At 38.8% G+C, this 12,203-nt stretch overlaps 2 protein-coding genes across 4 annotated transcripts; both read right to left on the bottom strand.

The window, feature by feature from the left end:
- Positions 1 to 1,657: 1,657 nt before the first annotated feature.
- rpl27 (ribosomal protein L27) lies at positions 1,658 to 3,890 on the bottom strand. Its single transcript, XM_017306387.1, has 4 exons — positions 3,810 to 3,890; positions 2,889 to 3,058; positions 1,837 to 1,947; positions 1,658 to 1,749 (listed from the first exon to the last, which is right to left on the bottom strand). The coding sequence occupies exons 1-4, from the start codon at positions 3,888 to 3,890 to the stop codon at positions 1,701 to 1,703; spliced, it is 411 nt and encodes a 136-aa protein (XP_017161876.1). The 3' UTR covers positions 1,658 to 1,700.
- A 2,703-nt stretch (positions 3,891 to 6,593) lies between these two features.
- Positions 6,594 to 12,202, bottom strand: rundc1 (RUN domain containing 1). 3 transcript variants are annotated; one of them, XM_008416433.2, is made up of 7 exons: positions 12,112 to 12,202; positions 11,510 to 12,024; positions 10,541 to 10,549; positions 10,281 to 10,439; positions 7,956 to 8,154; positions 7,773 to 7,868; positions 6,594 to 7,630 (listed from the first exon to the last, which is right to left on the bottom strand). In XM_008416433.2, exons 2-7 carry the CDS (start codon positions 11,888 to 11,890, stop codon positions 6,765 to 6,767), a joined length of 1,710 nt encoding a protein of 569 aa, XP_008414655.1. In that variant the 5' UTR covers positions 11,891 to 12,024; positions 12,112 to 12,202; the 3' UTR covers positions 6,594 to 6,764. The 3 variants fall into 3 exon arrangements, with proteins under 3 accessions (XP_008414655.1, XP_017161873.1, XP_017161874.1); XM_017306384.1 differs by lacking the exon at positions 12,112 to 12,202 and having other exon boundaries at positions 11,510 to 12,085; XM_017306385.1 differs by lacking the exons at positions 10,541 to 10,549; positions 12,112 to 12,202 and having other exon boundaries at positions 11,510 to 12,085.
- Position 12,203: the final 1 nt, after the last annotated feature.

The following is a 12,203-nucleotide window of genomic DNA, read 5'->3' as shown; positions in this document are numbered from 1 at the left end:
GTAAATCCCATATCAAGTCTTTATGTCAGTGAAAATCCCACAGACAAACCAAATTCACATTGATCTTAAATTCTACAAAATCATTCCAAAGTCCACATATGGCCCTCACACCATACTTTGCACTCCCCTTGTGTCAAAAACTACTGCCACCTACTGACCAACCTACAAACCTGCATAGGGTCACAAAAATTGCAGCACACCTGGTAAATATGAAGTAATTTATTCTTCAATGTAAAAACTACATATTAGTCCATCCATCCATCCATCCATTTTCTTCCGCTTATCCGGGGTCGGGTCGCGGGGGCAGCAGCTTCAGAAGGGAGGCCCACTACATATTAGTGTCAATTTGCAACTGAAGACCAATTAAACCATTATAATTGAGGGAAAAATGCAGTGTGTGCATACCAGTTTTATGTTAAATAAATAAAATATGTATTTTTAAAAAAAACTTCTTGGCACATTTTGTCTTCCATACTTGTTGCAGAAGACTGCACCCACGTATTTATAAATATAACTGTAACAGTACCGGTTACAATTTACATTCCCTACAGCAAAATAAAGTATTTAAAAATTTTATTTTGAAAATTCCAGAATCAACTCTGTTTCCTGTGAACTCAGAGTTAAAGATTAGCTTTACAAACCTGTAAGCGACGTAAAATAGAAAGAAAGGTGATTGTAATGCAACGTCAACCTAAAAGTAAGGGAAACTCTCAAGGAAGTTATGGCATTGTATAAATATTATATGTAAAATATGAAGGATCTTTTTATTTGGAGACATACTCTTAATTTTATGTAATAAAATCTGAGGATAATGAGTTTAAATACTAATATGTCTCAGGAAAGCCCAGATCACAGGTGTCCAGTCCTGGAGGGCCGCCCGCTGGCCTGAACTTTTAGATGTGCCTCTGATGCACCACACCTGAATAATTAGGTCATTAGCGAGGCGCTGGAGGTAATGACGCCATTTCATTCCAGTGTTGTGTACCTGTGGAACATCTAAGAACTGCAGCGCAGCATTTCAGTACATCAGAAAAACAAAAGAAAAATCATAGTTATAAATAATTAACTTTATAAAACAAATTCTGTTTATCTTCATGATTACACCTGAAAACCTCAGGTTCTCGGAAAATTAAGAATATTACACGAGAAAAAAAGATGCAACTACATGGAAAACCGCTATGGAAAGTTGAGTGGAAGGAAAAAACTAACTGCAACAAGAAAATTCAAAGCAATATGGGCTTCCTGAACACATCAGGAGCATTTTATGATTTAAACCTTATTTTATTTTCCTGCCTAACTAACTGGAATAATTAAAAAACAAACACTAAAGCAAACTACAGTATTGACCTTTAACTCAGAAAAAACTATGGCTTGATGAATTTACCTGATTTAAAAACTACTAAGTGTATAACAGTACATTTAGTCAGTATGAATATTTTTTGTTTTGTTTTTTTTTTTGCTTATAGAAAGTTATTCAGTTACGATGCACTTTACATGGACGCACTTTTCAGTTGGTCCACATTTCTGTGTTTTATTGCTTTAAATGTATTATAAAGCTTTGAATTCACTTGAAATTAAGATTTTTTTTACTCATTTCAGAAAACAAAACTCATCATTTCCATTTCAACCAGAACCAAAAAACAGCCAGGAATCCAAATGATTTCCATTTATAAACATTTATTTTGTGAAACCGAGGGAAATTAGAATCGCAGCTTCTGGAAGAACCACTTGTTCTTGCCCGTCTTGTACCTGGAAACAGAAAAAAAAGAGAAATTTAGCAAGAAGCCAACATGTTAATGTTGGAAACTGATGATTAATTGGTTAAACTGCTCTGACCTCTCCTCAAACTTGACCTTGGCCTCCCGCCTGGCTTTGCGTTTGAGAGCAGGATCCCTGAAGACGTCCTTGTTGACGACGGTTTTGTCCAGAGGAATGTCCACCGAGTATCTGAGGGCGAAGAGGAAACGAGTTCAACTGCAGCAGAGACGTTGGAGCAACATTTTCTGTTCACTTCTTCAAAGAAATGAACAAGAACAGCAAAAAAAAAAAAACTTTCAAAATGTGATTAAATTGATTAGAGCAGGAAAAAAAGGAAGAACTGGAACTAATGATTATTTTAGTAAATCAATTGATAATGCTGACAGTATTTCTAATGACCAATAATTCTGACATCTAGTCGATTATTCTGGTGATTAATTGATTATTCTGGTAATTAATATGCAATTCTAATGATTAATTCTGATGATTAGATTTTTAAAAATGAAATTCTGCAGATTTTTCCCTTTCACCACTTAAAACCTTTTTTTAAATATTAGAAATTCATTGAAATATCTAAATAAACAATTCAATCCCAAATCCAAAATAATGCAAATATTTTATTCCAATTAAAATACAGCAGCAGCAGAATTCCTTTAGAAACATGGTGAAGCTAAAACACATTTACAGACAAAAACGTTTTAATCTTAAATGCAACATGTTTTATTTTCTACAGAGTGGCCATTTTTTAAGGTTTGTATACTCTTGTTACAGATTAATCGATTACCAAATTGTTTGACGATCGTTTCAGCAATTGATTAATCACAATTAATCGTTTCAACCCTAAAAAGACGGAAAGAAAATCAGAGTTTTAATCCTGAGCCGATTTGCTCTTTGAGTGGAAAGTTTGGTGGATAAATAAACCAGAAACGTTTTTATCTGCTGACAGAAACAGAATCCAGTCAGACAGCAGCTCTGATTTCAACAGACTATCCCAATGTACACTGTAAAAGCTTCTATTATTAACCCTTTATTTTTATGAAAACACAAAGACAAACGAATGGGACTGAAGATGGTGTAGCGTTGTGGTCAGGATGGACTGGAGCAGAGAAAACAAAAGGTGAGTTTCTGACCTGGTGGGCATGAGGTGGTTGTAGTTGAAAACTTTGACGAAAGCCTTGATCTTGGATCTCTTGGCGATCTTCTTCTTGCCCATGACGGTGGTCACCTTACGGGGGTAGCGGTCGATGCCGGCGACCAGAGCGTGGCTGTAGGGGCGGTCGGTGGTGCCGTCGTCAATATTCTGCAAAAAAAACAGCAGAAAACAGTTTACTGCCAAATAAACATTTAATTTACCTCCTAAAGCATCTAGTTAGACAAAAAATAAGGAGACTGGAGAACATTAAACCTCCAGGTCTGTCAGTAACTCATAATGCAGCTGTTTGAAAATTACTGGGTATGGAACCAAATTAGTGCCAGATGGGATTCCATTTATATTTGGTGAAATTATCAGAATTAGGTCGTTTAATCAGAAAAAGACGGATATGGATCACATCAGGGGGAAAACAATAACACTGAATTTTAGTCACATTTGATAGAAAGTCCTGCTAATGATCTAAATACTTTGTGCAGAGCAAATAAGACGCCAAGAACAATTTACAGGAATGTTAAAGATAAATTTCACACAAGAATATTCTTCTAACAGCAAAAAGTCAATTTGCTTTGATTTTGTTTTTAAAATGTATAAAATCAGCAGCTCAAACAATTATGAACCAGACAGACTGTTTGTTGACATTAAGAATAAATTGTATTTTTTTAAATGTAATTGTTGATGTAAGACATGAAATGTGAAAAACTTGATTCACTTGCTGTTTTTTAATTAATATCCACTCAATCAAATACACTTTTTAACTAGACTTGCATTTCAGCCACATTTTTATACTCTTCTTAATCATGTTGCCTTGCAAAGATGAAAACTATGAACCCAGTCTCTACATGTTGTATAAATATAATTTCTTTTCTTTGCTGCAGGACAGTTTAAGTCCAGTTTATACCTTGACGATAACAGCTTTGCGCCCGGCGTAGCGTCCAGCCAGGACCATCACCACCTTCCCCGGCTTCATAAACTTGCCCATTCCTGTCAGAAAGAAGGAAATCTGTTAAAACCGAGACAGACGTAACTCAGAATAATCAGATTTTATTATCGCCTTGCTGTTGCTCCCGGACACCCAGGCTAGTTAGCATTTAGCTAACTGTAAGCTACCAAACAAGCGTGTTTATATATGTAATATTCACTCTGTTAAGCACTTTGGGTGTTTCTAAAGTTAGATGGGTTGCTTGACAAAGAACACATCCACATAAAATCAGAATATGTTAAAATAATTATATAATACGCCACTAAAAGTAAGGGGCAGCTTTAGCCTCAAGAAGGCTGCCATGTTGGAAAGTGCGCTGGGGAAGAGATCCAATAGCAGCAAAACAGCTAATTTTCATCTTTAATCAAACATAAACTCACTAAATATCAGGTCGAGTTTGACACTAGGGAGGGTAATCTGTGATATACTGGGCTATAAACAACAGATTAACCCAGATTAAACCCGATGGAAGTGGATTATTTTGTGGAAAAATTCACTCACTGATGCTTCTCTTCGGCAGCCGCTAACAGGAAAAGGAAGTCCAGAGGGCAAACGTGAAGTACGTCACTTCCTCAATCATTTCATTTTTGGAAATATCGGGATTATCTTTTAAGAAAATAAAAAAAAATCTAACATCTAAATATAAAATGTAAATACTTTTTTAAATTTCAAACATAAATGTTTAAAATGTTAGCATTTTAAAATACGGACTTTAAATAAGTACGAACTTATTACGGGAGGAACTTAAAGGTTCCTCCTTTTACATTTGATTTAATAGTATTGAACAAATTATATACTTAGTTAATATTCTGTATTTCTCAACATTATGGAACTAGATTGTAGAAAAAGAAAACCTAAATTTTGTAAATTAAAAAGAAAAAAAGATAATTAACTATGTTGCATCGCAAAGTAAAACACATGACTGAAATATAATATTTGAAGATTGGGATACTTTATTATGTACACATTAATACACAATGCATAGATAGGTAGAACGACAGATAGATGAGAGAATGTAGCGCCCCCTGGAGGTTGCAGACGAAAGAAATGGAGATAAAAAAAGAAACTTCTTTTACTTCGTTTATTATTTTACAACTGCAGGTTTACATTAAATATAATAAAATCAAAAATAACAATTTATATGTTCCCACATACCGTTTTCAATTAAATAAATATAGCATTAATTGTTTTCAGTGATGCTCCCAGATTGAACTGCTGCGGTTACAGAACAGCAGCCACTTTAAGTGTTTAAAGCGATTTATCTAATAAATAAACATCCAAACATAAACAAAAACAAAAAGTGTGCAGTAAATATACCCAAAAACACAACTGAAGTTTGGAAAAGTGCTCTACAACTGATGGTTTGACACAAACACATGAACAAAATAAACAACAAATACAAACTAACGTCAGTTTAATAGCATCTACGGTTCATACATTCAGGTTTTTATGGACATGATTTGCTGTTCATGGAAATAAAATGAAATCTGGAATAAAAATGATCACCAGCAGCAGCTCAGTCAACAAGAAAACAGCCGGAACTGAAACACAGGAACTCATTCGGTGGTTCATTTGACCAAAAAGCTGCACGACAGCAACGCCACCCATACACACGCACAGAGCTTTTATTTTGGTGATTTTTGCTACACAGAAGCTTCCTGTTTGCGTAACAGCATCCAGAGTTATAAAGAAGAACTAGAGAGTTTATCAGGAATGTTTCTGCTCCTCTTCCTTCACTCACAGTATCCATGGCTACATACACTGCAAAAACACAAAATCTTACCAACTATTTTTGTCTAGTTTCAAGAGAAAATATCTCAGTAAGCTCAAAATAAGACAAAACTTCTAAATGTAAAATAAGAGTCAGTAATTCCACAATATTTCATCAATATTGATGAGTTATTTACTTAAAACCAGCTCCGTTCAAAAACACTGTAAGATTTAGTGTTTTTGCAGTGCATAGTCTCCTCAGGATGTTTGCTGCATAGGTTGGGGCCCCATCAGGTCCAGCAGAGGAAGAAGCTGCTGAGCAAAGGTCACAAAGATGTTAGCGTTAGGCTAAAGGCTAAAGGTGAGGTCATCGCAGGTGACTCTACACTGCAAAAACACAAAATCAAAAGTATTTTTGTCCATTTTCTTAGTACACTTAAAATAAGACAAAACTAACTCACAAGCAACTTTTCAGCAAGATATAGGAGCTTGTTTTCAGTAAATAATGCTTGAATACTGATTTTAAAAAGTACACGTTTCCATGGCAACAGGATATTTTTCCCCCCTATGTTAAAAATGAAACGGTGTTTTTTATCAATATTCAGTAATTACTGACTTAAAACAAGCTGGTATTTCCTGCTGAAATGTTACTTGTGAGTTAGTTTTGCCTTATTTTAAACATAATAAGACATTTGAAACAGAACTTAAAACAAAAACACTTGGGGGTACTTTGGGTTTTTGCAGCGTCAGGCATGTTTAGAGAAGCAGGTCAACACATTCATGCACACGAGCATAACGGGTCAGAGTGCACTGCAAAAACACTAAATCTGTTTGGTCTAGTTTCTTATTACACTTGAAATAAAGACAAAACTAACTTTTCAGCAAGATGTAGGGATTTCTTAGTACATAGTTCTTGAGTTTTGATAAAAAGTACTAGTTTCCATGGCAACAAGACATTTTTCCCTATAAGTGAAATAACCTGCCAGTGAGTTATTTTTATCAATATTCAATAATTACAGCCTTAAAACCAGCTGGTGTTTCTTGCTGAATTGTTAGTTGTGGTTTAGTTTTGTCTTATTTTAAGCGTAATGAGACACTTTGAACAGAAGCTCCTGGTCAGACTTTGTGTTTTTGCAGTGGCCGCCGCCGCCGCAGAGCGCCTCGTCAGAAGGCGTCCTTGATGTTCTTGAGCTGCCGCACGGCCAGGTCCACCGGCAGGTTGAAGCGCAGGTGGCTGATGCGGCCCAGGATGCGCAGGGCGCCCTCGAAGCCCGTCTGGGCCATGTAGCTCCAGCTCTGGTAGTGCGGCTGGATCAGAACGGACGACTTGCAGAGCAGGTTGATCCAGGAAACCAGCCGCTGCTCGTTCAGCGCCATGCACACCAGCGCCTTGAGCTCCGAGTCCGGCCCGCGCTTGTAGCGGCCGTGCTCCTTCAGCACCAAGTGGACGGCCCACAGCAGCGAGTGTTTGGGCGTCACCGTCCCCGGGCCTCCGCCCACCTTCAGGCTGAAGGACTGCGACAGCTTTCGGGCTGGCGATTCCACGAACGCCTTCCCGTTTTTGGACTCGTAGTACTTGACGAAGAGTTCCCAGGGGTGCATGGCGAGCGGGGCGGGGCGGTAGGGCAGCAGGCAGGAGATGGGCGCCAGCACCAGGCTCATGGTCTGCGAGGGGCAGAACAGGCCGTGGGCCAGCAGGTCCTTCAGCGCCACCGCCAGCTCCTTCCTCACCGCCGTCGTCAGCTCGTCCCGTGCGCCCAGCGCCGCCGCCGCGCCGCTGTAGCTCACCACGTGCTCCACAGAGGGATGGCGCCACGAGCCCAGGACCCGGACCTTCTCCACGGCCGCCTCCAGGCGCTGCAGCAGGGGGCCGTAGTCCCGGCCCGGACAGTCCTGGGGCCAAAGGTTCTGGGGGACGTGGCCGGCCGAACAGCCGAACTGACTGGCAGCGAAGATCTGCAGCACGGCCAGAGCCTTCTGGATGAGCTGCAGGCCCGTGGCCCGCATCCGCTCGGCCTGGACCGGGTCCACTGTGGGGGGCAGAAACACAGGGAGAGGCAGCTTGATGAACTGGGACTCTGCTGGTTTCACCAACTATAATTTAAGATCATTACGAGTTAAGTTTAGGACCTGCATCACTATTTTAAGACTCTCTGTCTGTAATAAACTGACCTTTCTTCTTCATCCCTGCAGCTCTGCCGTTGGCTCCGTCTGCTTTCGGCTGCTGACTCCGCACTCCGTCTGACAAAAGAGGGTTCCCCACCTCATCTTCAGGAAGAAAAGACACAAATATGATTAAAAGAGACAATCAAACAAGAATAAACCCCAGAATGAACAGGTGTGTGTCCTGCGTACCCTGTATGAAGTTAATGAACATCTCCAGGTCCCTGATCTGCGTCTTCAGCTGCTCCACCAGCTGCTCCTTCACTCGGGCCGGGTTCACGATCTGAGCGATGGCGGCGTCCACCCGCTGCCTCAGCTCCTCCGGGGACAAGTTCCCGATGTCCTCGTTCAGATTCACGTCCAGCTTCTTTATCAGCTCGTCAATGATGACCTGGAAACAGAAACAGGCTGAAGGTGAAACCAGAAACAAAACATGAAAATCACCAGCAAGGTTTGGTCATGAAACCAAATAAACTAAAATCTAATATTATTTTGGGCTTTTTAAAGTTTTAACTTTTGAACATCTGGATTTCAGCTTCCATAGTTCGGACTGATGTCAGCACAAACAAGGCGGCCATCTTGTTTGACAGCTTCTATTAATAAGAACTTTATTAAAACAATATTAGGAAGAGGTGGGCAGAGTACAAAAACTGCACTCAAGTAAGAGTATTACTACTACTACATATTTTACTAGAGTAAAAGTATCAATCCAAGAAATTACTCAAGAGTGAAAAGTATCTTGGAAAAAGTCAAATTAAGTACAGAGTAACTGATCAAATTATTTAAAAATTACATCATCAGACGGACCACAGTATTAAGCTAAGTGGACATTTTTGTATTTTAGGGACCAAAATCACAATAATTCATAAAAGTAACAAAAAAAAATATCAAAATCAGGTAAAAGAACATTTTTCCAAATCAGTTTCTTTCAATAAAAAACTTATAAAACTTTAACAAACTGCAGCTGTGTGTCTGGTGGATTCTTGGTTAAAACATGTTTGTTTTCATTTAGTGGGTAAGAAAAAGAGTATTTTTTTAGAGCGCAGTAAAAACACTGCCAAAATTACTTTTTTTTTTAAATGTTTTTGTAAAATAATCTTATTAAAACATTTTGTTAATAACAGACACGTAATTGACATTTAATAGAAAACCTGAAAACACAAAACTAATAAAACTGTTTAAAAAAGAAGAAAGAAAAGCTGGAAGTAGAAACCGTTGCCTTGTGTTTTTCTTCCTGTCTGATTGTTATCAGTAAACGACATTAGCACCAGAAAAAATATATTGAGGAAAAGAAAAAAAACTGGAAACTGAAGGAAATTTACCCTCCTTTTACAGGGAGGGTAAATTCACAAAGACGCCTCTAAATTAATTATTTTCAATTAATGTAGAAGCTGGGATCACTGTTCCAAAGGGTAAAGAAACCTCACCCAGTTCCTGTCATCTCAACGTTTCCTGATCTAAAAAAATTCATTGTCGATTTTCATCACACTAATCAGAGAATTCCAGAAGCCGCTTATCCGTGACTTCCTTGAATGCAACACTGAGGTATGCAAACAAAAAGTGCCATTGCTTTTGGGAAAGCAAAAAAAAATCATATTAGTCTAAAAATATAACTTCAACTCTGCACAAGATTTCTCATTGTTAGGAGAGCACAGTTTTAGGGATGCAAATTATCAATTAATGAGTTAATCTAAAGTTAATTGATCTTATTGACTAAAGATTAATCGATAAGCGGCCAATTTCTCTTTCCATAACAAAAAAGGGCTACATTTTTCAGAATATACTGAATTAAAAAAAAAAACATCTAATTTTAGCATTATTTTGTGTCAGCTGGAATTAAATGCTGACTCAGTAAATAGAAAATTTGCGCTTTTCTCCTATTAATCTTTGCAATATTCATAAAATATAAAAACAAGGACCAATTGGGTTGTTAAACAAAGAATCAAATATGTGAAACATGACGGAGAATTATAGGGATTGTAGACAAAAAAAAAGTCAAAAATTTATGAGAAAAAAAGTCAGAAAATTTTCAAAAAGTCTCAAAAATGTTGTACAAAAAAGTTGAACATTTCTGAGTCTGAAAAGTCGAAAATCTGTCTGAAATTTTGTTGAAAAAATTTGACATTTCTGACAGTTGAAACTCAGAAAATGTCCAAGTTTTCACTAGGTTGGACAGTTTCTCTTTACCGTTCTGGGATATCGCCACCATTTTTGTTTCTGTATCAACGGCTCCTTCAGAATGACCAGCGGCGCCCTCTGCTGGATGGCGACCAAACTACAGCACTATGGAAGATCTAAGCGGACGTTGTTAGTTGATGATTATAACTCATTTTAATCTAACAAACCACTAATCAACACTTAATGGTTATTTAATTGTGTGCACCCCTAATCTGAATGTTTTATATTTTAGCATGTTGGACTTGATATGCCTGATGTTTATAAGTGGAAGAACAACCTGTGGATTTTATGATGCGAGACGTGACGCATGAGATGTGACGCATGTTTGCATTTCCACACCTTCTGCCTCTCCATGACGACGGACTGTGGCAGCGAGTCGTAGCTGCCCTCCTGATAGGCGAAGCGCTCCAGATCGTCCAGCTGCGTCTTCAGCTGGACGATGAGATCCTTTTGTTTTTCCCTCTGCGCCTCCAGTCGCTCCCGCTTCTCCCTCTCGCTCTGACAGGACACACACAAACACACACCGATTATAAATCAAACACACACACACGCCTCTCAGAAGCTGCTTTTGGCGCAATGTTTACACAAGATCTACTCACCAGATCTTCCTGCAAATGAAGCATGTGACAAAAGAAACAAAAGAGGCTTTTAAATTAAACACAAGCTGAAAATTCCCATCAGCAGGAAAAGCAGCAGGAACAAAGCGGCTGTTTTTAAAGCAGATAGTGATCTGCTGCTGCAGGAGGTTTCAACAAGGCAACATTTCCACCACAGATCTGGAAACACGATGGTAATCATGCATCTGTATTAGCAGAAAAAACACTTCGCATGCAGCAGAAATTAAAGCTTGCATTAAAGATAGAAAGGATAAAAAGCACTGGTAGTTGTGAAAGCAAAAGACAAATTGTAGCAAGAACATTTGTGTCTAAAAGAACGTCTCTAAACTACGTTTTCTACTAAACAACTAAAAATTGCACCCGAGTGCATGCTTTGAAAGCAAAAGTGGTTTGAGTTCTTAGCTTTATCCAGGAAAAACTGATATTTTGTCTGAGCTTAGTTCTGTGCAAAACATAAAACACAAACAAAGATATTTTTTGTACTTAAAACAGAAACACTTGGTGTAGTCTCAATTTATTTTGTTTTTCTAACAAAGTTATGACTTTTCAAAGTCAGAAATTTCTTCTTTTTTTTTTAAAGAAGAACATTTCTGATGTTAATCTCAAAATTTATTTTCATTCTAACATTTTTGACTTTTCAAACGTGTACATTTTCATTTTTTTTCTAGAAAATTTCTGAGATCACTCTAAAAAATGTCACTATTTTTTTTATAATAAATTTTAGATTTGTTAAACTAATAAATGTCCAAGTTTATGTTCAAATTTTCATTTAGAGATAGATAATTCAAATATTGCTTGAACTCCGATTATTAAATGCTTCCTTTTCTGTTAAATATATTTCTTGTTCGTGTTTACCTTCCCTCTGATAAGCCTAACCACGCCAGAAACAACACTCTAATATTATTAAACCATTAAATGTATTTCTGAACCAGAATTAACTGGAAGCCTCACCGAGTTCTCCAGCTGCTTGGCGTCCTGGGCTCGGCAGCCCACGACGTGCGGGCAGCCCCTGAAGGCGAACTCCTCCAGCTCGGCCAGCATCCTCTCCTTCTCCTCGCTCTGAGCGTGAACTATCTGCTTCAGCCGGAACTGAACCTGTGCGAAATGCGACGTTAGCGCTAATAGAGATGAATTCAACAAGTCCTGCTCTTCTTCCAGCTTCATCAGCCGGGCGGCCATCTCCTCATCGGTGGCCGAAGACGAGGCTCTCTGCCTCGGCCGGCCGCCGCTCTCCTCCTCGGGGCTGGCCACGGCGCCCACCGGTGCCCATCGCTCCCCGGCGCTGGCGAACACAGTGTCGCTATCCGAAGCTGACAGCTCCTCCGTGGACATTCTGGACGGTGCAGATCACTTCGGTTTCCCCTCACCCACCGAAGGTTTGTCGACAACGTATTCCCGCTAGTTATTTTATTAAAACTGCGCAAAAATGAAGAGGATCATCGCCAGAGAAACAGGTGCGTCGCCATCTTGGAAAAGATGATTCATACGTAAACAGAGAAAAACGAAAGTTAGCTTCCAGAAACAATGACGCACCGGAAGTGGAGGGGATTTACCTTCAAAATAAAAGCATTTCACAAAAACAAGCAGCGGGTGTAAAAATAGCGGTTCGCGCTGGCAAAGTGTTGGAATTCCTACAGCCCCTGAA

This window comes from Poecilia reticulata, linkage group LG8 (assembly GCF_000633615.1).
Source record: "Poecilia reticulata strain Guanapo linkage group LG8, Guppy_female_1.0+MT, whole genome shotgun sequence".
Taxonomy (NCBI): domain Eukaryota; kingdom Metazoa; phylum Chordata; class Actinopteri; order Cyprinodontiformes; family Poeciliidae; genus Poecilia; species Poecilia reticulata.
This window is presented reverse-complemented; position numbering and strand designations above follow the sequence as displayed.

Coding starts and splice junctions, on each gene's coding strand:
- rpl27 (XM_017306387.1), bottom strand. CDS start 3,890: ATGGGCAAGTTTATGAAGCCGGGGAAGGTGGTGATGGTCCTGGCTGGA. Junction 3,059..3,809: donor GCAAAGCTGTTATCGTCAAG/GTATAAACTGGA, acceptor TTTTTTTTGCAG/AATATTGACGACGGCACCAC. Junction 1,948..2,888: donor AACCACCTCATGCCCACCAG/GTCAGAAACTCA, acceptor CTTCGCCCTCAG/ATACTCGGTGGACATTCCTC.
- rundc1 (XM_008416433.2), bottom strand. CDS start 11,890: ATGTCCACGGAGGAGCTGTCAGCTTCGGATAGCGACACTGTGTTCGCC. Junction 8,155..10,280: donor TCGTCATGGAGAGGCAGAAG/GTGTGGAAATGC, acceptor TTCTGTTTCCAG/GTCATCATTGACGAGCTGAT. Junction 7,631..7,772: donor TGCAGGGATGAAGAAGAAAG/GTCAGTTTATTA, acceptor TGCCCCCCACAG/TGGACCCGGTCCAGGCCGAG.